General features: G+C 43.2%; 1 protein-coding gene across 1 annotated transcript in view; it reads right to left on the bottom strand.

Annotated features, from left to right (window-relative positions):
* Positions 1–26,327, bottom strand: part of MAPK1 (mitogen-activated protein kinase 1) — a 48,979-nt gene that overhangs the window by 15,201 nt on the left and 7,451 nt on the right. Inside the window, exons 2-3 of the mRNA XM_018566030.1 lie at positions 9,635–9,817; positions 3,240–3,429 (exon numbers count right to left, since the gene is read on the bottom strand). Of these exons, the coding sequence (XP_018421532.1) occupies positions 3,240–3,429; positions 9,635–9,817 (373 nt within the window). The remainder of the gene's footprint in view (positions 1–3,239; positions 3,430–9,634; positions 9,818–26,327) is intronic.

Here is a 26,327-nt window from a genome sequence, read left to right as displayed (position 1 = left end):
TGGCTCTGCCTATCTAGAGGCAGAGCCAGCTGTACCCGCCCCCTCCCCCGTCCGATCCGCCAGTCAGCGCTGGCAGATCGGGGAGGGGGGAATCCAGCCCCTCCTGTCACGGCAGAGAGCTGTGACAGGATCGAGAGGTGAGCCGCTGTGTTCACTCACCTCCCGATCTACTTAGCTGATCTGTGACAGTCTCATTGTCACAGGTCGGCTAGAACTATGAGGTGAGAGAAAAGCACTCACCTCATAGTTCTCCTTTAAGCAAAAAAAAAAAAAAAGGAAATCTACAGCTAGTGTCCGCCATTCACTCAAATACCCCAGTATGTATTATGTCCCAGTACCCTTGGACATTTGCAGCCAGTAGCTAGTCTGACACTGGGAGTATGCAAACACCCTGTGAAACTAACTAGAGGTGAGAATCTGCCTACATATTACAAACTACTGAAATATGCTACAGCAAGCACATAAGCTGCAAAACTGTCAGGACAGTAAGTGAGGTGAAATCTACCAAAGAGGTATAATGGTCCGTCTGTCTTTCTTTGTTAATTGCCTTTTTCTTGCCATTTTGAGAGCAATATACTACTTCCTGCAGAAGAATACTGTCCAAATATTGCTTATGATGGTGTGGTAAAAGTCTGTTCCAAAACTGTTTTTATACAGAGGGCTTATGAGTAATCAGAAGTTGGGACACCTGTAGGAATTGTTAGCTTAAAAACTTTCAAGGCATAATTTACGTACATTTTGGCAAAACAACTGAGTTGTTAAACCATTACTTCTTCCCCCAAAAAGGCCTTTTTGTAGAACTTTGAAATGTACATTTTAAAAGTAATTTTTTTTTTACACCTCTGGCAGTTTACAGCTTACCTTTGTACCATTTCAGATTATTCACTGGAGTTGAACTGCTTACATTTCATCTACTTGTCCCTCATGACATTAGTCGCTGCCCCGGTTCCTGATTGCACGGGAAGCTGGCTCCATATTCCCCTACGGCAAAGCCGGTCAGAGGAAATCTTCCACTGACCAGAAGTTCCAGTATTGGGGAAGGTATCGGAGCATTTGGACAAGTACTTGCCCAAATATTCTGTATTGGTGCATCCCTAATCAAAACTGTATATGACTGTGCTAAATAGTGCTTCTCATTGGTCAGCTGACCAATGAGAGCTTGCAATTTTAGAGGGCTTATGAGTAATCAGAAGTTGGGACACCTGTAGGAATTGTTAGCTTAAAAACTTTCAAGGCATAATTTACGTACATTTTGGCAAAACAACTGAGTTGTTAAACCATTACTTCTTCCCCCAAAAAGGCCTTTTTGTAGAACTTTGAAATGTACATTTTAAAAGTAATTTTTTTTTTACACCTCTGGCAGTTTACAGCTTACCTTTGTACCATTTCAGATTATTCACTGGAGTTGAACTGCTTACATTTCATCTACTTGTCCCTCATGACATTAGTCGCTGCCCCGGTTCCTGATTGCACGGGAAGCTGGCTCCATATTCCCCTACGGCAAAGCCGGTCAGAGGAAATCTTCCACTGACCAGAAGTTCCAGTATTGGGGAAGGTATCGGAGCATTTGGACAAGTACTTGCCCAAATATTCTGTATTGGTGCATCCCTAATCAAAACTGTATATGACTGTGCTAAATAGTGCTTCTCATTGGTCAGCTGACCAATGAGAGCTTGCAATTTGCCAGCAAAATTCAAAATGCATAGGGCTGGACTGTACAGGCAGAGGGTAAGGACTGTTCACCAAAAAGTAAAAGTAAGTATAGCTAGGGGGAAGGGGGGGTTCTGGGAGAGGCCGGGCCAGATTTGATTGGGTAATTCCATTTTCCCATATTACTAGGGAAAGTGAGCTTGCTCTTTACTCTTTCGCTCACCTCATAGTTCGAGCTGACGTGCGACAATTAAACTGTCACAGGTCGGCTCTATAGATCAGGAAGTGAGGGAACACATACCGGCGCTCGCTCACTTCTTGATCCTGTCCCTGCAGAGAGCCGTAACCGTCACTCATGGCTCCCTGCAGGGATTCTCCCCCTCCTCCAGCACTGACTGGAGGAACGAACGGGGGAGGGTGCGGGTACAGCTGGCTCTGCCTCTAGATAGGCAGAGCCAGCTGTCAATCATGCAGCTGGGTGGATCTCGACAGTAATGTCAGGATCCGTGTCGGCTGTGGCGGTCTCAAGTATATAGTTAGCTGTAGCTCGCGGTATACTGAGCTTTGGGTCACGGGAGGACGCTAGTTTATGTCCTCCCGTGACCCTTAAGGGAACTATGGGGAAAAACACTGACCCCATAGTTCTCCTTTAATGCACATTGTGCGTGAAGGAGAGTTCTGCTGCTTGGCTAGCACAATATGGCGCACAGTAGAATGGCGGCAGCACTCAGCGCACACGCACAATGTCCTATGCATGCATTTATTTGCATGCAGATGACGGTGGCAGCGGGGTTGGTTTTAACTTTTTTTTTTTACTTTATCACTTTTATTTTTTAATTATTTTTTCTCCCACTTAATTTTATTCCCATCACATAGGGCTTAAAAACTCCTATGTGATAGTTTGGAGGTGACAGGTTCTGTGCAGTTCCTGACGGCTGAGACAGGTGGCGCTGTGATCACAGCGCCACGGTCTCAGTGATTACACAGAGCAGACGAAGAACGTCCGTTCTTCGAGCTCTATGGTCAGCTTGTGTGCCGTGGTCACGGCGGCGGTGATCTAATTAGAACAAAAAAAAGAGTGGCGGCCCCACGCTGTACATTTAGCACTGCTTGTCCGGAGCAGGGCTAAATGTAAAAGGAAATTTTAAAAAAACCTACTCGCCCGGCGGCTGAAACTGCATGTTTCGGGCGATAGGAATTCCACACCTACACACGGAGGAACAGTGTTGCCAGCCAAAGCTGCTTGCTCCTGATTTGGAGTGGGGTGAAGGACCTCTTCTCCATAATGGGGGGGGGGGGGGTGTTCTCCACTAGGCAGGGCGGATTACTGCTCAGGATTATAGTGCAGCAGAGGCACTGTGTTGTCTGCTCACGACAAAGTTTTGCGTTTACTGGATTTGTGGTATTTTTATTTTTTGCATGTATTGAACAGATATAACCCTTGCTCTAATGGCATATCTAACAAACCATAAGGAAACAAAAAAGCAAAACACAATCGGAACAGTGGAACAAGCAAAGCAATCTACAGACAATGAAAATATCATTTTATCCTTGCAGCTGGAAAATAAGTGTAAAATATAGTTGCATACCTTCAGATCACAAGTAGTGTTTAGCAGCAAGTTTGATGGTTTGAGATCACGATGTAAAACATTGGCTGAATGGATGTACTTCAGACCTCTCAGGATTTGGTAGAGGAAATAACAGATGTGGTCATTGCTAAGGTGCTGGGTCTTTAGGAGCTTGTACAAATCAGTCTCCATGAGGTCCTGAACAATGTATCTGAATATTTATGTTAAGGCATGAAAACTTAAATTTAACAATTTTAAATTAGCCATAAGCCTCCTGAATACACAGCTTCACCCACCTGGCTATTGAAGACTTTGAGGCCTGTTTCCTCTTATTTTTCCCTGCATCCGATTTCCTAAATGCCTTAGTCACCCTAAGGTACTCCACCAGACACCGTCTGACGTCTAGATTATGAAAGCCTGCCTCTTTCTGATTAGCCGGACTACTGCAGAATTAAGGCAAAACGATCTCTTGAAATCTATGAAAATGTGATGAAACCTTTGGCAAAAAAGCCGGATCTGTCTAAGATCACTCTGTCCTCAAAAACCGTCAACTACGGTTCCCTTACAGACAGAGCCTGCAATTCGCTCACTCTCCTAGCTGAGGTTATAGCAACCAGGAACACCGCTTTCAACGTTATCATCTTGATCGCAAGAGCAGACAGAGGTTCAAAAGGGGGAATCATCAGACCCTGTAGGACCAGTGACAAATCCCACTTCGGAATGGAACAACTCATAATTGGCCTAATTCGTTTGAGAGCGGTAAAGAACCTACTCACCAGTGGATCATTAGCAAGGGAGTACTGAAAATACACGCTCAGTGCCGAGACTTGGACTTTCAACGTGCTGATAGCCAAGCCCCCGTCAGCCCCTTCCTGAAGGAAATCCAGCATAGATGGAATATTTGCATCCCTGTTATGTCTCCCCTTCCAGGAGCAGAACGTTTTCCACACCTTCCCATAAATTTTCCTCGTAACTAACTTACGGCTGGATAATAAGGTGCCAATCACCCTGGAAGACAGACCCTTGTTTTTTAGAATCATCTCCTCAGATAGAAGGCATGGAGGGGCAGCCTGTCCACTGCTGGATGCATGACCGGCCCCTGTGACAACAAGCCCTGGCTGATCGGAAGTGGCCAAGGCAGTCGGTCCATCAAGGACAACACCGTCGTAAACCACGCTCTCCTGGAACAAAAAGGTGCTATCAGTATCAAGGCTGTCTTGAAAACGACTCAGATAGTCCGCCAGAGTATTCTGCGTTCCCTTTAGGTGCACTGCCGAAAGGGAACCCAGATTCACTTCTGCCCAAAGGAAGATTTATTTCGCTATCGCCTGAAGGTAAGAACTCCTGGTTCCCCCGTTTGTTTAGGTAACACAGTGGCTATATTGTCCGAGAGCACTAGCAGATGTTGATGCCTTATCTGATCTCGAAACGCCAGGACCGCGTTTAAAACCACTCAGTTCCCTCCAATTGGAGGACATTCTTGCCTCCCGCTGGGACCACTGTCCCTGAGCCATCCGATCCTGCAGGTATGCTCCCCATCCCCAGGCACTTGCATCCGTGGTCAACCTTATGGTAGTGGGAAGAAAAGACCATTGAAGACCCCCTGACAGGGAACTTCGGTTTCTTCACCACAAGTCCCTCCTCACGGAAGGAGGAACAATAACCGCTGCATCCAAGGTATCCTGTGAATGGTCCCACCTTTTCAACAGGAACCCCTGCAGACCCCGCTGGTGGAATCTCACCCACTGAACAGCCGGTAGACAGGATGTCATGAGACCCAACACAGACACGATCTCCCTTAAGGACTGCCATCTGATCCTGCAGGTGTGCTCCCCATCCCCAGGCACTTGCATCCGTGGTCAACCTTATGGTAGTGGGAAAGGACCATTGAAGACCCCCTGACAGGGAACTTCGGTTTCTCCACCACCATAAGACCCTCCTCACGGAAGGAGGAACAATAACCGCCGCATCCAAGGTATCCTGTGAATGGTCCCACCTTTTCAACAGGAACCCTTGCAGACCCCTCTGGTGGAATCTTGCCCATTGAACAGCCGGTAGACAGGATGTCATGAGACCCAACACAGACATGATCTCCCTTAAGGACCTGGGACAATTCGTCTGTAAGTGTCTAACCGCATTCCCCACTTTCAGAATCTTTTCTTCCGGAAGGAAGGTCCTCTGTTCCACAGTATCCAGGATGTACCCCAGAAACACCGTAACTTGAGAGGGGACAAGATTGGACTTTTGTAAATTCACTACACATCCCAGTTCCTGCAACCAAACCTGCGTAACTTCCAGGTCTCTGGTGCATTGAGCCCCTGAGCTGGCAGACAGTAGAATGTCGTCCAAATAGGGGATGATGCAAATCCCCTGCAGCCGCAAAGGAGCTATTGCCTCCCCCAAAACTTGCGTAAAAATGCAAGGGGCTGAGGACAGCCCGAAAGGAAGTGCTCTGAACTGGTAATGTACCACCGTCTGACCTACTCTTACCGCCAGGCGTAAAAAAATTTGTGACGTCCTGTGAATGGGTATGTGGAGATAGGCATCCCTTAAATCTAGAGTTGCTAAAAAGGAATCCTTTTGCAACAGATTCCGGACAGAAAAGATGGGGTCCATGCGGAACCTCTTGTACTTGATCGCTAAATTCAAGAGTTTGAGATTTAGGATCAACCTGTACTTCCGACAGCTTTTGCACAACAAATACATGAGTACAGGCCCTGACCCTTCTGATCCAGAACCTGAATAAGCACTTTTTGATCCACCAACTCTCCCAACAGAAGGCAAAGAGCGTCTGCTCGAGATGCGTTCCCTGGGAGATTTGTGATCAAAAAACGATGGGGTGGGGGGCTGCAGAACTCCAACCTGTAACCCTCTTGGATTAGATTGAGGATATACCGATTGGAAGTAATCTCCCTCCAACGAGGGAGAAACCCCGATAGCCTTCCTCCCACCCTCACACAGAAGTCACTGTTTTGGAGCTTGGGAAGGAGGGTTAGTAAAAATACTCCCCTTTCCCTTGCCTTTCTGCCCCGTCCAGTGTTTTTTGGGCTGTTCCCCCTTCGTATTCTGACCCTTGTTTCTGGGCCACTTAAAGAACCTACGAAAGGGCTTTTTCTCTGGAAAAGACTTCTTCTTGTCAGCTGTACGTTCTAATATGGCCTCCAATTCAGGCCCAAAAAGAAGATCGCCACTAAACGGGAGATTTCAAAGCCTCAATTTTGAGGCCGCATCCCCCTCCCAGGCCTTCTACCAAATCGCCCTGCGAGAAGAATTGACCAAGGCTCTCGTCCTAGCGGCCATTCTGACCGATTCGGCTGAAGCATCTCCCATAAAAGCAATGGCCTTGAACAGCATTGGAAGGGAATCTATGATCTGTTCTCTCGGCGTACCCGCCAGCAAGTGATTTTTCAACTGGGTAAGCCAATATTCCAGGTTTCTGGAAACACAAGTTGTTGCCAAGGCAGGCCTGAGACTCGTGCTAGCAGAGTCCCATGCCCTCTTAAGCAATACCTCAGCCTTCCGGTCCATAGGGTCTTTTAGTACCCCCATATCCTCAAAGGCTAGGTCTGATTTTCTCGAGACCTTTGACAACAACGCATTTTAGGAACCTTGTTCCACGTCATCGATGCGTCTTCAAAGGGAAACCGTCTCTTTAGGCTGTTGGAAAAAAGAGGTTTTCCCTCTGGTTCAGCCCATTCCTTACAGATTGCATCTGCAAGTACTTTGTGCACCGGGAAAATTCTTGCTTTCGGCTGCTGGAGCCCCTGGTACATCAAATCTTGCCTAGAAAGCAGCACTTTTTCCTCCTGAATATCTAGAGTATCATACACGGCACCCAACAATTCATCTACCTCTTCTAGAGTTAACTTATACTTAGAGGTAGGAGGACCAAAGTCCCTGTCACTGTCCTCTCCAGCAGACGATCCCTGATGAGAGGATGCAGAGACGCTATACTCCTCTGGCTCCCTCTGACAGACCTCTCCTGACCCAGACCCTGTGTGGAGAAGCTGAGCCTGAGCCGGAGGCCCGGGCACCAAACCCTGTGTTGCAGCTGGTCTCAAATCTGCTATCAGGGATCTAAAAGAGGAAAAGGTAGAGACTAGTTCTTCCCTAACAGTGGACAACAAGCCACCGCATGCTAAGGCAGATTCTTCTCTGCACACCCCTTCAATGCATTTTTGACAGAGCGGTTTCTTCCAATCAGTTCCCAGCTTCAAGTAGCACAGAGCACATTTTCTTTTTGGGACAGCCTTGCCCTTAGAAACCTGGACCTGCAACACAGAACAGCAGAAGCAGAATTAACTCTCTGCTAACCGCATGTAAAAAAAGTCATAGTGCCCCCTCAACACCCTAAGCCCAACACCAAGGAGCCCCAGGTGGAGGAAAATAGCTACAGTCAGAACTACAGGGGGGGATATACAGGGAAGTATCCACCTACCTGAGCAGAGCTGGTGCCTGAAGGACCTGCATCCATCTGTGCAGTCTGCAGAAGAGGAACAGGATCCATCCTGGGGAAGACTAGTACTCCCATCGGCGATCTCTCACAGAAAAGCCTGTGAACATGCCTCATGCACCAGCCAGGCCCAGCCCCATTCCTCTGTGCCGGAAATGAGGCCTGGAACGCAAGGCCGCGGCGCCCGGAAGGCCGTCACCCGTACAGGAGGTGACCTAGTCGGCCATCCGATCTGGCCGTGGAGAACCTCCCAGAATCCCCGGACCGGCCCCTGACTGCTGAGCCACTCGGTCCCAGGATTAAACCAAGGTGGCAACGCAGGATCCGGTGCTAGCCCTCCCCGGGCACTGAAGGACGAAGGATCCGGTGGGGAATCCCCACAGAGGAGCTCACCGGCGGCCCACTAAGGTACTTCTCACCCTTACAAGGGTCTCACTGAGAGGGAACACAGGGTACCGTTCCCACATCCCCCCACCGTCTGGTGACATGTCTCCCCCTGAAGGAGGAAACACAAAAAACTGAGGAGCTAGGAGAGAGGCGGGCCTTTTAAAACTAGGGGTGGCGCGTTTCCTGCTAAAAGGGGTGGAGCCTATCTCTCGTAAGCCGTTCTGGAAGACGAAGGGGAAATACCGACTACCTCATCGATGCTTACTGCATGAATAGAGGAATCCCTCCGCTGGTTTATTGTATTCTGACAGCAACAGGGCCAAACACTGGCTAAATCTGACCAGTGTATGGCATGCTTAAGCCTTTCCTACTTAACCACCTTTCTCCTGTCCAAAGAGTGTTGCCAATAGGTGGTGCCCTTTATTTTAGAGTAAGGAGGTACTCCCATCATGTTTTTATTGCCATCTGGGGGCATTCAACTCCTGTCTGTCCTGGTCACCAAGTCAGAAAGTGATGGGAAATGCTACATTTGTGAAACAGGAGGTGACGGGAAATCTGTCAATAAGCACAAATTAATTAATGAGACGACCAAGAGGCCTTACCCCTGCTTTGAAGAGTAATAGTCTGGCCTCTACATGCACTTTATGACCTTTGTGACAAAGCAACCAGTTTCAGGGAACTGAACAGGAACTAATAAACATAACAGTAGGCAGCTTGTAGTAGGACGGGATATTTACTTTTAAATGTTTGAACCAGCCATCAGGTTATTTTAAAGTGTTTTATTGACATTTGATTGGCACGCCATGCAATTGATTTCAGACATAAGTAATAATAATGCCTGTGGGTGACTTTCCCCCTTTTTAACTCCTTCTCGGAAAGGACAGGACTGCCAGGGGTTGGAATTTTACAGCCCATCTACCCACTTTATTCAAAATAAGCTCATTCCAGGGATGTCATCCTACTCTTCCCTTTCCTGCACCAGAGGCATGTTTACATAAAAATATCTATGTGCAATCAAATCACTGCATATCAGATGCCTATAGGTAGGTTCAGTTTTGGGGATACTAAAGCCCATCCAGACAACCATGCAACAGAACCTCCTAACAATTTTCAACATGGACTCTAGAGGCAGGTCAGATAAACTGAAGTCACCCTATAAAATCTGGATCTCACTAAACAAGTTCTGTATCCTAAAACTGCTGGACCATGACACTCAGGATAAAAATGAAGGACGATGAGGTGAATTTATAAAAACTGGAGCAGACAGGATCTGTAGCAGTTGCCCATGGCAACCAATTAACTTTTCTCTTTCATTTTGAAAGCTTAACTGAACAAACCGAAAGGTGAAGCTGGTTGGTTACTATGGGCAACCGCTCTAGATCCTGCCTGCTCCAGTTTTGATAAATCCCGTCTAAAGTATTTTGGATTACCATAAACAATCTCTATATCCTAAGGCTGGAAAACCATATTATAGGTTGTCTTCCACTTATTTTCCACTAAAGAAATTAAAAAAAGTCATATTTATCACAAAGTTGGAAAAGAAAGTGTTTTATAGCTATGGTTAAGAAAAGGATACACATCTTTCATTTGCTCGATAGTTGGAGCTCGGATAATATCATTTATTCCAATAATATTCTCATGCTTGAAGCGCAACAAGATTTTGATCTCTCTCAGTGTTCTCTGGCAGTATGTTTGATGTTCAAAAGGGCTGATTTTCTTGATAGCAACTCGGACTTTGTTCACGTTGTCATATGCAGAACTAGAAAGGAAAAAAATAAAATACTGAAATTTTGCTAGATTTTACAGAACAAATTAGAACACAAATTTCATCTGTCACCTATTGGTGTATACAATAAGGCAAAGCGCATCAAGCAAAGTCAGTTACTGCAACCAATCAGCATTCATCTTTAATGTAAACAGAAATTTGACTGGCTGAGTTTGAGTTAATGTGATCAATAGAACCTTTCTACTCTTAAAACTTTGTTGATAAGCCATGAAATGTGTATTCTTTATTTTGAATCACTTATTGTTTCAAACTAAAAAAAAAAAAAAATCTAACATGAGTTGCAGCATTTAATCTAAAATAGACACAAAAGGTTTAAAAGTGTCAATCTGCGACTTGCATTGGTTGCAGTCCTCGGTTCAGTAACCAGCACAACACTTCTAACAAAGCTATACCCGAACACACAGATGCACGCATAAGCACAACTACATGTACGTCATTCAGAGGTAACTGGATACCGTTTTAGATTTTTTCTAGTTAGCTGCAAGTAAACCTGCCAGTAGCTAAAAATAACACCTGAAGATAATGAAGTCTCTACATAGAAGATACTTAAGTGTTACTGCACAATCCACCTTTACACACTTTTTAGAGCTTCCAATGCCTTTCATGCGTTTTGCACACATTCTAATCCACAATTTAGGCCAGAAAATGACTTAAAACCCCAAACATATTCTGAAAGCAAAGACCTGGTAAAATAAAATGGTGGCAGTTGCCAATTTTTATGTTGTACGATATTAGCGCAACTTTCTACCAAACTAAAAAATGTTGTAAAAAAAGTGCACTGAGAACTATGAGGCGAGTGAGTTTTTCCACACATCCTCATGGTTAGAGCCGACCTGTGACAAAGAAGCTGTCACAGATCGGCTCTGTTGATCGGGAAGTGACCGAACACATGCCGCCGATCCACTCACTTTCCGATCATCTCCCTGCAGAAAGTGGTGACAGTCATCGCTCCCTGCAGGGATTCCCCCCTCCCCTCCAGCACTGAGTGGAGGAACGGATGGGGGAGGAGGTGGGCAGAGCAAGTCATCACTTACGCAGCTGGGTGGATCCAGACAGTATTGTAGGCACACCCGACACGTTTGTACCCTAGAATAAACTGTAAGTGAAATCTTCTGTGGATTCTGTAGATCAAAACAATTATGCTTTGTAAGCGCTAAACAGCGGCGGACTCGAGCAGTGAAATATATACTGTCTAAATCAGGGGTCTCAAACTCAATTTAGTCGGGGGCGACTGGACACATATATTATGTATACTATATATACGGTACCAGTGTTAATGTCTGCATATGTTGCAATCGGCGGCTGCCACCCATTCAAATTGGTGGTCGGGTGGCGGCTGCTGCGTGTACGCGCCTGCACACCGCATGTCGTCATATTTGAAAGGATTGCATGCGGTTAGGAATCTGCCACTATCCGTGGTTACACAATTGTTTATCCAGGGATGGTGATTGTTTTTGTAGCTGCACGTGATCATATAACGTACCGTTGCATGCGGTGTGCGGGCGTGTGCGTGCGGCGGCTGTTGCCCGATCATTAGTTTGAATGGGTGACAGTTGCTGCATGTAAACGTCAGATTAGGGATTCCTGCTGCAGGAAAACACTATCATCTTCCTTCCTCCGTCCTTTCCCTTTCCACAAACCCTCTTTCTTCCCCGTTTTTTATATACATTTGTACCCTAATATGCACAAACTTGCAAGGGTGAGGAACTTTAAATTTTTATTATTTTTACTTCATTTTATAGTTTTTTTAAACCTAATTGCTATCGCATTACCTATGTGACAGCATACTATTGATGACGGGTCAATTAGACCCCTAATATCACCTTTGCACTCCAAAGGTTATAGACAAATTATGCTGGGTGTTCAATTCAGATAATTTCCATATTACCATAGCAGCACTCCCAGTTTTTGACACTAGGACAAAACTTAAGTTATATCTAGAGATCTAAACAGCTCTGTCTATAGAAACTATATGAAAATGTTGCCTAGTTGTAAATGCTTTAAAAAAATATATGAATACATGCTATGCTATCTTTAGTTATTAAAACAACAGGGTTACACGTGAGCTCAACATTAGACTTTCAGGCATTTACATTAACATTTGTATGCAGAGCTGGTGAAATTATGGTTGCTATGCCAACTAGAAAGTGTCCCCTGGCAACCAGAATGCCGGTGCCAGAGTGATCCCAATAGCGCTCCTTAGTGGGCCAAACCAGTCAATAGAGTGCCAAGTACAACATCTGATATAGAGGAAACAGCTGGGTACCTTTTTGGTAAACTCCAGGAGGAAGTCTCCCATAAACTTGGGTACCTCCCTTTACTGTCTGCATGTCTCAAAGATTTTTGGAGCCCAGGGCTTTGCGGCTGAACAGTGTCCCTGGCCTAGGAATGGGAAGCTTGGGAGCAGTAAAGACTTTTTGGCTTCAGACAGAAAAAGCTCTCCCTGTTTGAAGCTGCTTTGCCGAGGTAAAAGGGTACTCTTGCCAACACTTCTAAAATGTGGAATATAACATGGGTGCAAAAATTGAAAAAAGGACCTCAGTCATGAAGGGGTTAAAGTTATCAAAGAAGCACCAAAGAGATGTTTTTTCAAAATGCACATGCAGTAAGCGTGTTTGCACTGTTCTCAATTGCTGTATTCGAGTACAGAAAGTGCTTGACCTGTTATTTCCTGGGCAGAGCCTGCTGTCATCTGACAGCTATGAACCCGGAAGAGCATGGGGAGATTAATGAGTTGGGTTCCGCTTCTGCTCAACATAGAAGTGATTAAGCAGCTTTACAGCCACCCTTATCACTGCAGTGCCGTCCGTCCGTTTTTCTACTACGGGCGGACGGCAAGAGGTTAAAGCCAGGTGTCGGAAAAAAACAGGCGGCGTGTCCCGTGGAAAAAGATACATGTACCTATTTCCAACGATTGCCGCACAGATGTAACCCCATTGAATAAAATGGGGCCACGAGGCAAACGCACACGATTGCATGCCCTGGGATCGCCCAGTATGCACCTGGCCTTGAAGAACTCCACTTTTTTTAATAAAACCAACTTGCAGTGGAGGCTACCCCTGAATTGCAAGCGTTAAGTGCTTGTTTTTCTATAGGGGCCAAAATAAGGATATATTCACCGGATCTTGCGGCAATCAGCACACGTCTCTCTCTCCCCCTTCATCCTGGCTATGAATGTCCCCCGGAACCCTCAAGTCTAATGCAAGTCAATGGACCTGCATTAGATGTGATGACAGCCAAGGGCAGGAGGCGCTGCAGGGACTGATCTAGCAGCCAGGCAGGACTGAGGATCAGGTGAGTATATTAAAAACTTTATTTGACCAAAACTAGCAGTTAACCCTTGCAGTGCAAATTTTTTTTTTTTTTAATCCTACAATTTCTCTTTAAAAATCGCTTCTTACATTTTTAATGGATATTTCCATTTTAACAGCCAAATTTGTCTGTTAAAATGTTTGAGTTCCCATTCACATAGCATACCCAAAATGTAAAAAAGTTAACTTTTTAGATGTTTCTTTGGAGTAAGACTATACATAGGACTGCACAAATACACAGGGCAGATTCTAGTGGTTAGAATAGATTTTTTTAAAGATTATTAACAAATAGGTATTTAACCCTTTCTTAGAACAGAGTCCTGCTCATCTAGTTTACATGTGATTATGAAATCTGCCAGAACGGGACAATTATTTGAAATAAAACTTCCCCCAGACAGTGTTATCCCAGTTTGTCTGCAAAAGTGGAAATACACAAAGTGCTACCTAGCTTAACCCCTGTGTAATGTTAAGAAGAGGGCTGTGGGAAGATTTAACAAACCCTGTCTGCACTGTGCTGGCAGATTTCATTATCAGTTATAAACTAGCTTTAAACAGTCCTAAAAAAGGGTTAAAAATGTAGAAGCATTCAATGCTAATAAGCTGAAACAATGTGGGAAATAAACTGATTTTTTAAGAAGGTGCTACTATGTAACTTCCTTGTTTTTCCCACTGGACATTAATACGTGTATTTCAGATACCAGCGGACACCAAAGGATAATACGTTATATGAAACGTATTATCCTTTGGTGTCAGCTGTTTAGCATATATGAATGAGAGCACACTATACAAAAACAGATCTACATACCTGAAGATTTATAATTGTATGTCATGCTTTTTTGTTTTTTTTAAAAACCAGTGATATGATATCTCCAAAACTGATATTTTATCTAATAAACTCTTTTTGTAATTGAAATACTTGTCCCGATCCTCTGTTAACCCTTTTTAAACCAGCCACTCTTGTTAGCTGGTTTATCTTTTTGGTATATATGGTTCATTTTGGTTACGGATCTGGTTGACAAGTAATTATGAGATAAAGGGTAATTTAAATGGTTCGGATCTCCAGGCAGAAACAAAATCGTTTTCTATTAGTACTGCAGCGCCGCATGGGGGCTGGGCACAAAAATGCTGTTTAACTGCATATAATATTTAAAAATAGACAATAAAGAAATAACTATGTAGATATTGCTAACTAAGGCTTGTATCCCTATAGTGGGGAAAATAGATGAGCACATGTCCAGACTGTATAGTGTGGCACAGCTATATCCAATTCTGCATACCTGGCTTTATATTATAAAAATGTTTTAATATAAAGCCAGTTATACAGAATTGGATATAGCTGTGCCACACTATACAGTCTTCTGGAGTCTGGACATGTGCTCATCTATTTTCCCCACTATAGGGATACAAGCCTTAGTTAGCAATTGCATGATCTAAATATTCATTTCATTATTCATTATAAAAATTAAAAAAAAAGACTGATTAATAAAATGAACTGAATATTTAGATCATGCTATTGCTAACCAAGGCTTGTATCCCCATAGTGGGGAAAATAGATGATCACATATCCAGACTCCAGAACAGTGTATTATTGTATAGTGTGGCACAGCTATATCCAATTCTGCATACTTGGCTTTATATTATATTATAAAGTTCTTAGAATTGGATATAGCTGTGCCACACTACACAGTGTTCTGGTCTGAAGTCTGGACATGTGCTCATCTATTTTCCCCACTATGGGGATACAAGTCTTAGTTAGCAATGGCATGATAAATATTAATTTCATGTTCACAATATTGACCTAAAATCATGATTTAGCCCTGACCTAAAATCATGATTTTGTATTGCTTTAGAAAAAAATGTGACCTGTCCCTGTAAGAAAAAGTATTGGTAATTGGTATCGACGAGTACTTGAAAAAAGTATCGGTACTCGGTCTTAAAAAAAGTGGTATTGGAGCATCCCTACTTTTTAAAAAAATTTTTGCATATATCTACAGCTTGCTAGGACTTTAAGCATGTCAAGATAAAAAAACTTGTATTTTTTAAATATTTAATTGCTCCTCCTTGTATGTCTGTGTATAAATAAGTGGGTTTCGGAACCATTGAAAAGGCATCTAAAGTTAAAACCCAAACTTTCTGCATGAACCGATGGCTAACATAGTACAATACTCTCCTACTGATATAGTGAATACGTTCATAAAATTCAAGTGCAGTATGGAGTAAACACTGTGGTGTCCAGTGGAATGCACACTCTGATCAGGAGTTATGACTCGAGTCTTGCTAAACAATATGTGTGGTATTGAAGCCAGGCACCATTGTTAAAGCATATATAAACAAAAATGTTATATTTGTTTCTTTTCCAGGCTTTGTCCCCAGTAACATACTAGTGTCTCTTAGTGTCTACACTCAAGCTCCATTGTATCTATGGAAGGAGCCATGGTTGTCACACAAGCTGAACTTTGATGGGATAAGTAGCTTACAGAAAAATGATAAGGAAATGTGTGCTTTCTTTTGAATATGACGGACAGTATTTCTGGAAAGATTAACAGGTATATTCTGTATGTGCTGTAAATGTTATTAACCTGAGCAGCGAAAACTGATGCAGCCACCACATGCAGGGACTGGTAAACTCCAATATATTTTTGTTTTTAGGTATGCTTTAAAGTTTAGGACTAATGGATGTATACCTCCAACCAAGTTAAATGGATAAAAAAAAAAAAAGTTTACAACAGCCATTGTACATTAGCAAAAGCTCCTCAGAGTTAAACCTATACAATTAAACGCCCCGTTATCCAGCATCCATGGAGATGGGTAGATTCCAGATAAATGTAGTCTTTTTGCTTGAGTTGCCATTAAAAATGGGTTGAACTAATATAATGCTATACTACATACTATACCATAAGAGCATATTGTTGCCCCTCCCTTTTAGATTGTAAGCCCTCACGGGCAGGGCCCTCCTTACCATCTTGTCTTAAATTGTATTGTGACTGTAATGTCTTCCTTATATTGTAAAGCGCTGTGCAAACTATTGGCGCTATATAAATCCTGTATAATAATAATAATACTCTAAACCATTAGCAATACATTGCAGTACTGGGAGTGATCACTAGGTGGTGCTTGTTCACAGGAAAACAGCACAAACGATCAGGCACCCGTTTCCAGGATTATTCAGACACTCATTCCCAGGATAATCCAGCACTTTTAGGCCCATTCTTGTACCTTTCCATGCTCCAGAGCCCGTTCTCCCTCTCCTAGAAGGTGGCATCTCGGCAGAACAGTAAGTACATAGGGGATTTTTTTGCCAGTTAGATGGGAGTTCCAGTTAGCTGAATACCGGATAACAGAGTGTTTACTGTCATACGTAAACTGCCTGAATTCTCCAGGGCTTGTTCACACAATTCCAGTGTGTTCCAGTGCGGTTAGCTGGCGGAACGCACCGTATGGCATACTAAACTCCTCCCTACGTTCTGGGGCGGGTGGGGCATGGCAGTGTATTCAAGTCAATGGCCCTGTAGCCACACGCCTCTGCCCGTAGTGCAATCGCCCGCACCAGCACATCAATGCCTGCATTCCTTGTCTAGTGCGATCACAAAAATGCACTATTTTTTTGCAATCACACTGGGCCAGAACACAGGCATTGGTGAGAAACACGTTCTGGTGTGGGCAATCACACTGCGTCCAGGGGGGGATTTTGAGAGAAGAGTGGCTGTGGTGCCATTTTACTTTAATGCGTCGCCATTCCCCCAACACCCCAGAAGGCAGGGGGGAGTTTCCTATGATACAGTGCGTTCCAGCAGCTAAACGTGCTGGTACGCACGGTTATTGGTGTGAACAAGCCTTAAAGATAAAATCAGAAAACTCACAATAAGATTATTTTTAGATTTAAGCTACTGACAGAACTGCTAAGCAGGGCATTTAAATTCAGATATGTTAATTCTAGTGCAGTAAATACTACAGTACTTTGAATAATAGAAATTAACTTGTCTTTTTGGGATAAAGATTACTTGAGTGATAAAGTTTGCTTCACACTGCAAAGTGTAAATGTACTGAATCTATACCTTTCTGCTGATTACAAGTAGAAAAATACAGACTTGGATTACCAGTCTTATTTTTCGATTAGCATATATATGTGCATACGGTACATAAAATTTGTAACAGCACAATAAACAGACCTTAGTTTAAAAAACTGGATATGTGACAGAGGTTAGTGCAACTATTAGGACAAGTGTGTTCATAAAAATGCCAAGGACAAATCCAAACTACCAAAACTAGGTCCCCGTTCACCCCTGAACATAGTGAGAACACGCATTGTGTTCTTGCATGTTTCCCATTGATTTCTATTGCTTCCTGCACACGCGACAAACATGGGAAAGCATAACAAGTAAAGGCACCCCAAACACAGCCGGGTAAATGCGCAGGCAAAAACTTAAAAAGTGTGATCAGGGACTTAAACTTTACTACCAATTTAACTGTCTCCCAAAACAAGTTACTTTTAAAGCATGTCTACTGTCAAGCTTGTCAGTGTGCTTATTACCGTTCTTTCAATTGCAATCCAAACAGAGGTTAAAAAAGATATCTACTTTGCTTGTAAGACATAGGAGGGTGTAGCAGCTCTTTAAAGTGGAATTACACCCTCACCAAGGGCAATGCCATTCTAGACTATTTACAAAGGCAGTTGCCATGGTGCTGCACGCAACCAACTACCAGCCATTTGAGGATTTGAAGGACTACATATTCCATCATGCATTGCTTTCAGCAAGCAATGATGATGTTACATTTAAATCTAGGAGTACATATTTATTTTTAGCTTTTGACCATAGATGCCCTTTAAGTTATACAATGCGTATCAGAACATAAAAAATAAGCGTTATCCCAATTTGGCTGCAAAAGTGGATTGTTGTGTTTTGGGGCATTTAATTAAATTTGTCACTAAATTTTGGGGTTTAATAAGGAGTTGCGCTAATATTGCGCAACATAAAAATTTTCAACTACCACCATTTTATTCTATAGGGTCTTGGCATTCAGAAAATATATAATGTTGGGGGGTTTTACGTCATTTTCAGGCCTAAAATGTGGAATATAACATGGGTGCAAAAATTGAAAAAAGGGCCTCAGTCATGAAGGGGTTAAAGCTGACAAGGCAAAAAGCTATTACAAATGAAATACATATACAAGTGGCTTTACTTGCCAAAGGATTGTCTAGGTTCAAAAAATAAAAAGTTCTCCCCCGATCCTCGGAGCCAGCTGGCTGTGACAACACTCCCTCTGACCCGTCTCCTGTCTCTGCTGCAGTGATCCCTCAGCATCCTCACAGTGTATAAACAGTGTATAAACAGTGTATAGAACATGATGACTTATGGGACATTAGAGCGCTGCAGCGGAGGGTGAGCAAGGCTCTAGGGACCGATGTAGTGCAGGCCGGCTCCAAGGATCAAATGAGTAAAAAAAAAATGTACCCCTTGACAAAAACAACATCTTTAAACCTTGCAGTGTGGGGTTTAATAAAATTTGTGCCCGGAGTTCCGCTTTAACCTCCCTGGCAGTATGATTATGTCAGGAATTTTGTACCAAAAGCGGTACAATTTTTTGCATGGAAATTTGTTGTTTACATTGTAGGCCTGTAGTTCTTAGTAAATCTTAGGAATAACTCACCTAAATCTGTCCAAACAAGAGTCCAGTAGGACATCCCGGGGATGATAAAGTTTTCATTTTTGAGCCGCGTACAGCAGAGGACGCCGCGGGATTGCAGGGACAAGGTGAGGGTCACTTTTCTGTGCAGCCCCGAGTCTGGCTCGGGGTTACCGCTCCTAGCATTGAAAATTCACCCCGAGCCAGACTCGAGATTACTGCCAGGGAGGTTAAGTAATATAGGTCTAGGTCTTAAACTAGGTCTTATCCTTCACCAATACTATAGCTGATTAAAAGAATCAGCAGACTGATGCGCTAATTTCTGTCACTTTGCACTCTGTCAGATAGGTGTTCAGGGGTGTGGACATTTTTGAAAAAACTACTTCTCCAAGGACTAAAGCGGGGGCCGAAACTACTTGTCCCTCATGACAATCTACTTGCCCTGATACAAAAAAAATTATTTTAACCAAAACCGTATTTAGCAGTGCTAAGAAGCGCTTCTCATTGGTCAGTGCCGTCAGGTGACCGCGTTGACCAACAAGTGCTTGCAATTTGCGAGCGAAATTCAGAATACATGGAACAGGTACAGATAGTATACCCGTACTGGTGGACGGAAAGGACCGTTCGCCAAAAGGTAAGTATAGTGGGAGGGGGATTTGTGCTGGTAATTCCATTTTTCAAATTACTTGGGAAAGTGAATTTACCCTTTAGGGTTGGTGCAGACTTGGGGATTCCCAGGACGTGCGATAGTGTGCGGTTGCATCCGCATGTATGGGGTTACAGCTGCGTGGCAATCGCTGAAAAAAGGTAGATGTACCTATTGCCACGACATGCACCATGCAGTGTTTTCAACAGCGATTGTGTGGGATCGCCTGGGCGGTATTGCAGCAGGAAAAAGCGCAATCTGCCTGGCACGACATGGGTGCCATTAGAAAATAATGGCACTGACAGCACAATCGGCGGTGGTGTGCGATTCTGTGACCACCCAGCCATCCGCACGGTTTCGTGCACGATGACCGGGCAGCCACGGATCGCACACCACTGTCGATCGCACTGGCAGTGCCATTATTTCCTAATGGCACCCCAGTCGTGCCAGGCAGATGGCGCGTTTTCCTGTAGCAATACCGCCCTGTTCCTACAGTTGCACACGGCCGAAGTTGAAAACACTGCACGTTTATTTGCTTGCAGATGGGGGCAGCGGGGCTGGTTTTCATTTTTTCAATTTTTATTTACCTTGCAAACATTTTTCATTTGTTTTATTATTTTTACTTTATCGCCTTTTTATTTTTTACATTTAACTATTTTTTACTTTTAAACTTAACAATCCCCTGTGCGATAGCATTTGGAGGTGACAGGTACTCTTTATTGACCCCGTCACCTCCAAAAGGAGTTCTAGCACAGCACTATGCTAGAACTCCGGTGACAGGAACAAGCAGCGGCTGCCAGGGACAGAGGCTGAGGGAGGTGACAGAGCCTGTCACAGGTTCACCGTCCGGCTTTGTCACTGCTCCATCACGGTTCCACGCCCCGTTCCACGTCACCGTTCCACGCCCCCGTTCCACGTCCCCCCGCTCGCAGCGCCGCTCTCGGTCCTCATTCAAGAAAAGAAAACCAGCCCTGCTACTTGTCCGTAGCAGGGCTAAAACAGTGGGGGAAAAACGTCCGGAACTACATGTCACGGACGTCAGACGATACGAATTCCACACCCCTGTCCTTGTTAGCACAAAAGTACTGCGTTGCCTTTCCCAATCTGAGCTGTGCAGTACATGGTATAAGGGAATAGCAAGAAGGTGATGCCAAGGTAAATTCATGCACTCGCACCGTTTGAAAGAATTGAAGAACGCTGAAGGGAACAGATCAAAATAATTTCCCTTCCATGTGTATTGAACACAATAAACAAATGCTCAACATAAAACGAGAAATGAATTTGCTTGAAACACAATATGTCAGCCAAAAAGATTTTTAAGCAAATTTAATTTGATTAGGGCCCAGTCCTCTATAAAGAGATCTTTGTAATAGTGTGTGTTCTCCTCCAAGAACAGCTGTTCCAGGGCCAAATGTTAATATTTAACACCGTCAGTAATGGTACTTTACAAAACATACAACCATCATATCTGTTTTCACTGCCTGCAAACAAAAGATAGATGAAGGGTGTGGCATTCAATTACAAAACACCTAAAGCATCGATACAAATCCTCATACAAGTTATAAAATTATTTTAATGCGACAGTATTGCATTCTCTCATGATATATATGTCAGACTTTGTCCTCATTCATACCTGTGATTAGGGCTATATTACGAATTCTGATGGTTAGAATCTGCGCATTCCTGTAGCCAGAATGACCGTTGTGAACATAGCTGCTGCCGCTCAGCCTGTACAATACAATTACGGGCTGATGGCAGCTGCAGTTGTTTGGATGTAATCGGACACTATAGATTACCTGAGGCTGGGGACAGATGAACATCCCTGGACACAATCTGTCCTTGTACGGGGACCATTACATCCGAACAGCTGCAGCCGCCGTCAGTCTGTCATTTTTCATATAGGCTGAGCGACAACAGCTATTTTAAACACCACACCGGTCATTGCGAATTAAGGAATCTGCAGCTTCTTGCTGACAGTATTCACAAATAGCAATGATCAGGTATAAATGGGGCTTTAAAATGCTGAAAAAATGTTGATATTAAAATCTTGAAATTCAATCCCAATACATACTAATCATATTCCATTCAACAATACAAACAATACAATACAAACTTGGAAGAGCTATAAAATGAATTGAACCCCCTCCTCCCACTTCCGTCTCCATGGCAAACATTACTAGTTGTTGTGCCCATCAATCAATAGAGTACTTGATTTCAAGGCAGCAGAGAGACTATTGATCTGTAACGTGGGTATGTTTAGCCCTATGGGCGGTCTTTTGGCATTCTAAAAATATGCATACTTTTTGTAAAAAAAAATATTTCTTCTAATAACCTTGCATTGAAAATGGCACAATATTTCCATGCAAGTCTAGCCGTTGTCAAAGGTAAAACCTCAGCTGCTTATGGAAAATACAGGAGAAAAAAAATAGTGGTAAGTAGAAAATTTGTATGACACAGTTTGGCAGATGTCTAAGGATTTAAAGCATGAAGCAAAACTAGTGCTGACATGACATTGCATTCCAAAGATTTTTAGACATCTTTGGCAAACACAGCTCACACTATTACTTAAGTTACCTAAAACACACCTACAAAAAATACTGAGTTCACCATCACCAGGACTGAAAACAATACAACCTTCTTAGGATTCATGAGCATGATTTTATACGGGATCTTGCAGTCAGCAAGATCCCATGTAAAATATTATCCATACACTGTACACAGGTTTGTGTTAACATTTACATGCATATAGTTTACAGCACAAATGCACCCTGTGAGGAAGCATGGTGCCAACTATTACCCTCTGGTTGCTAGGGCACAGACAGCTTCTGCTACCAAACGTCATCAGGTTGCTAGGACGCAGTTGCTTAATTGCACTTACAATTGCATGTAAATGTTAGCACAAGCGTTAACTTGTGTACAGTGTAAAACACAATCCATACGTAGAACCATGGAAACAGATTTTTTTTTTCTATGGATCTTAAAGTGACACTAAACTCAGGAGTTAAATCTTAAAAATGCATTCATGCACCTTAACTATTCATAATAATGTAGTTTTTTTGTGTATCACTTGGCCGTAGATCCTCAAATTATCTCTGAATTCATGCTGACACTGTCCTTCCTTCTGGAGGGTGGCTACTTTTGTTCCCTATGGTCCCTGTGTGTGTTGTAAAGTAGCCAGCGATCCAAGCTCACTCTCGTAATAGACTACAATCTGAAAACAAAGAAGAAAACTAAAAGTGAGATTGTAGTCCATCATGGGAGTGAGCTTGGAGTGGTGGCTACTTTGACAACACACACACACAGGGACCATAGGGAACAAAAGTAGCCACCCTCCAGAAGGAAGGACAGTGTCGGCACAGCACACTGCCCGTTCAGCATTGCGGTAATCAGAAGCCCGCCCCTCAGCGGGCGGGCTTGCGATGATCAAGTACGATCTGCCTGTCCAAGATGGGCATATTGTACGTTTTTTTAATTAGTTTACAACCATCGCAAGACCTTATGGTTGTAAAGTGTATGGTCACCTTTAGAAATGCATTACATGAGTCCAGGTGCATTTAGAAACTCGCTCCAAAACGCACGTGAACTCGTTTTGGTACATAGTGGCATGAGGCCTTACAGTTGACTTTACAAAATACCTGCCAGCAGTATTCTTACTTATACCATCAGGATATTTCACAACAGAATTCTATTTTGTGACAAGTATTAGCAAGAGAGCAATCACATCCGTAAGGCTACAGTGCTCTTCAGATTAGGTAAAGTTCTCATTAGGGGTCGACCAATATCTATTATGGGCCACCTTTCAAGACGATAACATATCAGGTACCGATATTCTGTTTACATGCAGCTGAGAGCAAGCAGTGCAATAGCCAATAAAAGCTGCTACTGGCTATTTCAAATTGCAATAATATGTTGGCTATTAAACCTGCCCACTGCCTGATGTCAATCAGCAGACCTGAAGGAGAGTGTTTTCCTTCAGATCCACCCCACTGCTGATCGACTTCAGGCAGGTGCAATAGCCAGCTATTGGCTATTGCAATTTGAAATAGCCAATAGCAGACTGGCCATGCTATCTGCAGTTTTATTTTTTGTTTTGACCTTCAGAATACCCAAACAGAGCTGGCGGCTCTAAGGCTGCTGGCGCTGTTCGTTCATAGAATTTCTGACTGGCTCCTTTGATCAGTTGATCGAGGGATGCCGACAAGACAGCAGCACCCACTGGGCAAATTTCAGTGTTAAACTCGCAGTGTATATTATTCGGTAATATATGTACATATAACCGATAATTTTAAAAATCTGGGAATATTGGCGCCGATTATCAGTACATCCAATAATCTGTCAATCCCTAGTCCTCAATCCATTTTATTACTGTCAATCAAGCTGCACAGATGAGATCACTTTTACAGTATATACACTGTGCACTTACAATGACGTTTGAAACCTTTTTTAAATTGCCATTACAGCTGATAAAAACATTTTCTTTTCTTCTGAAAAGTGATGAAATTAAAAGCAATTGTTTCATGCATACCTATACACCTTCAATGTATCAAGAGCAAAACAGTGTGAAAGGAGATAAATTGTTTATTCTAGAAAGATATTCCAAAGTGGCCTGGACAGATTTGTTGGTACCCTTAGAAAAGATTATAAATAACTGGATCATAGTGAGGTTTCAAACTGTTTTCTCTAATTCACATTAAGTCTTCAATTTTGTAATCAGCCGGCCTATTTTTAAGGAGAAAAAGTAGTCAGTCAATCTGCTGTCTGAGGTCAATGGGAGTGCAGTCAACCTTCTCGGACATGGCCGCAAGAGGAAAATTTACCCCATATTGAACAGATGGATAGCGCAAACGATAGACAGAGCCAAGAAAAACTTCCAATGAGGTACACGCTGAATTCCAAAATTTAAGGTGCATGAGCGTCTGATCACACAATCTGTCACTTTTTGCGCGACAATGGGCTCAAAGGAAGAAGACCCAGTACTCCACTGTTAAGGAACACCTAACAAATGCCATAATGGAATTTGTTAAAAATGCATATTTACAAGCCAGAATGCTTCTAGCAGAATGTTCTTGAACATTGACTGCAGAAAACTGGATATTTTTGGCGCCATACCTATTGTAAAACATGGACTGTTTGGTTATGTTTTGGGGCAGTGCAATGTCTAGCACAGAATGCCTTGAATCTGAGTATAATTAAAATCTCGAGACTAGAATTAAAATTGGGTATACACTTTTTTGGTTCAACCAAATGGGCTGATCAAAACAATAAATAGAACAGATTCCTCCATCAACACTTAAAAGCATTGATGGACAAATACCCCACTGTTTTCACTGCATTCTGACAGCTCGATTTAGGCGAAAATTTTCCAACCAGTTCTTTCGATCAGCTGATTAAGGGAGGCAGGGTGGTAAGATGCCAACATCAGCAGCCACTGTGTAGTAAATTCATAACATACCTGGTGTACCCTACCTGAAGAAGAGCTCCAGGAAATGTTCATTAACCCTTGCAGTGGGGCTACCACAGCACAAAAAAAAAAGTTACTCACCCCAACGCTCCAAGCCAGCTTCTTCCCTGTGTCTCTTCCCCTCTGCAGCCTTCTAAGGTCCCATAAATCATTACATCTATACACAGCGTACAGACATGAGGATGCTGAGGAAGATTCTAATGTGCGGAGGAGGAGGAGACAGGCTGGAGGGAGCACTGCGACAGCTGGCTGGCTTGGAGCTTTGGGTGAGTATATCCCTAGACAAGTGAGCATTTAACCTTTGCAGTGTGGGGGCAGCTCCACTGCTAGGGTTATAAAGTTTTCCTGGAGATCTTTAAGATCTCAAGGAATTATGGAGCAAAACGTTGGTCAGTTTCAGAAAGCTCTGCCTCAAACCACTTTTTTTTCCCAGCAGGCTAATGATTCAAAAAACACACAAGGGCTCAGAACAAAATATTGGACTATTGTGAAGAGGCCTTCAATGAGCCCTGCTCTGTATTAAACCCAAAATCTTTGGAAAGAACTGAAACATGCAGAAAAAACATGTCCTCTATCCAAAAATAAAGTTTTGGCCTTACGGATACTTTACTGCCCAAAGTCTTTCACAATTACACTTTAAAGCATTTGCATATGCTTAACAAGCAGTAAATGAACTTTAACAAGCTCTTACTGACCTCAGCTGCAGGCACTGTGGAATCATTCATCTTTCAAAATCACAACAGCGGGTGGTTGTGCACATAAACTGAATATGAATGTGTCATGTTAGTGTTTTTATTTTACCGTTTAGGCACCAATAGTCTCTTATTGACAACATAGCTATTCGTATCTGATTTTTAAAACCATCAAATCATCCCTTTAAATGAGGGAATTTTCCAGAATTATAGCTTAGATCACCGAAAAAACTTTAAAAAGTATAGCTATGCAATAGCAGGGACTCCCAAGTGCCTGTATGCAAGTTTAGTTTTACTTTTGAGTGTTCCAGGAGAAATGCAGATTTGGGTCTGCTCCTGTGGTAAACAACCTGGCCCATACCCCTTCTCCTCATGTCTATTGGTCAGTGAGGCTGCCTATCACACCAAAAACTGATATGCAGAAAGCACAATAAACTTTCAATCACAAAAGCAGGTACAAGTTTGTGTACTACATGAGCAATGGGGTTAAAAAAAATTCAGGAGGCAAAACAAATCAGTGAACCGCAAACATAAGTAAACACTGCTGCCATGATAAAATAAGGCTAGGTCCACACCTGCACAACACCTGGGCCGTCCAATTCTGTGCTAGTGCACACAGTGACATCCGCACGGCAATCGCTAAGGGCTTGTTCCCACCAAAAGCGTGTGCCCACCGCGATCGCTAAGAAACGTCAACCCGCGTTTTGGGGCGTGACGGTGCATTGAATTCAATGGCACCCTTTCCACG

This window comes from Nanorana parkeri, unplaced genomic scaffold (genome assembly GCF_000935625.1).
Source record: "Nanorana parkeri isolate BGI_ZX_2015 unplaced genomic scaffold, ASM93562v1 scaffold909, whole genome shotgun sequence".
In the NCBI taxonomy this organism is placed as follows: Eukaryota; Metazoa; Chordata; class Amphibia; order Anura; family Dicroglossidae; genus Nanorana; species Nanorana parkeri.
Note: the sequence above shows the minus strand (reverse complement) of the source record. Positions and strands in the feature narration are given on the sequence as shown.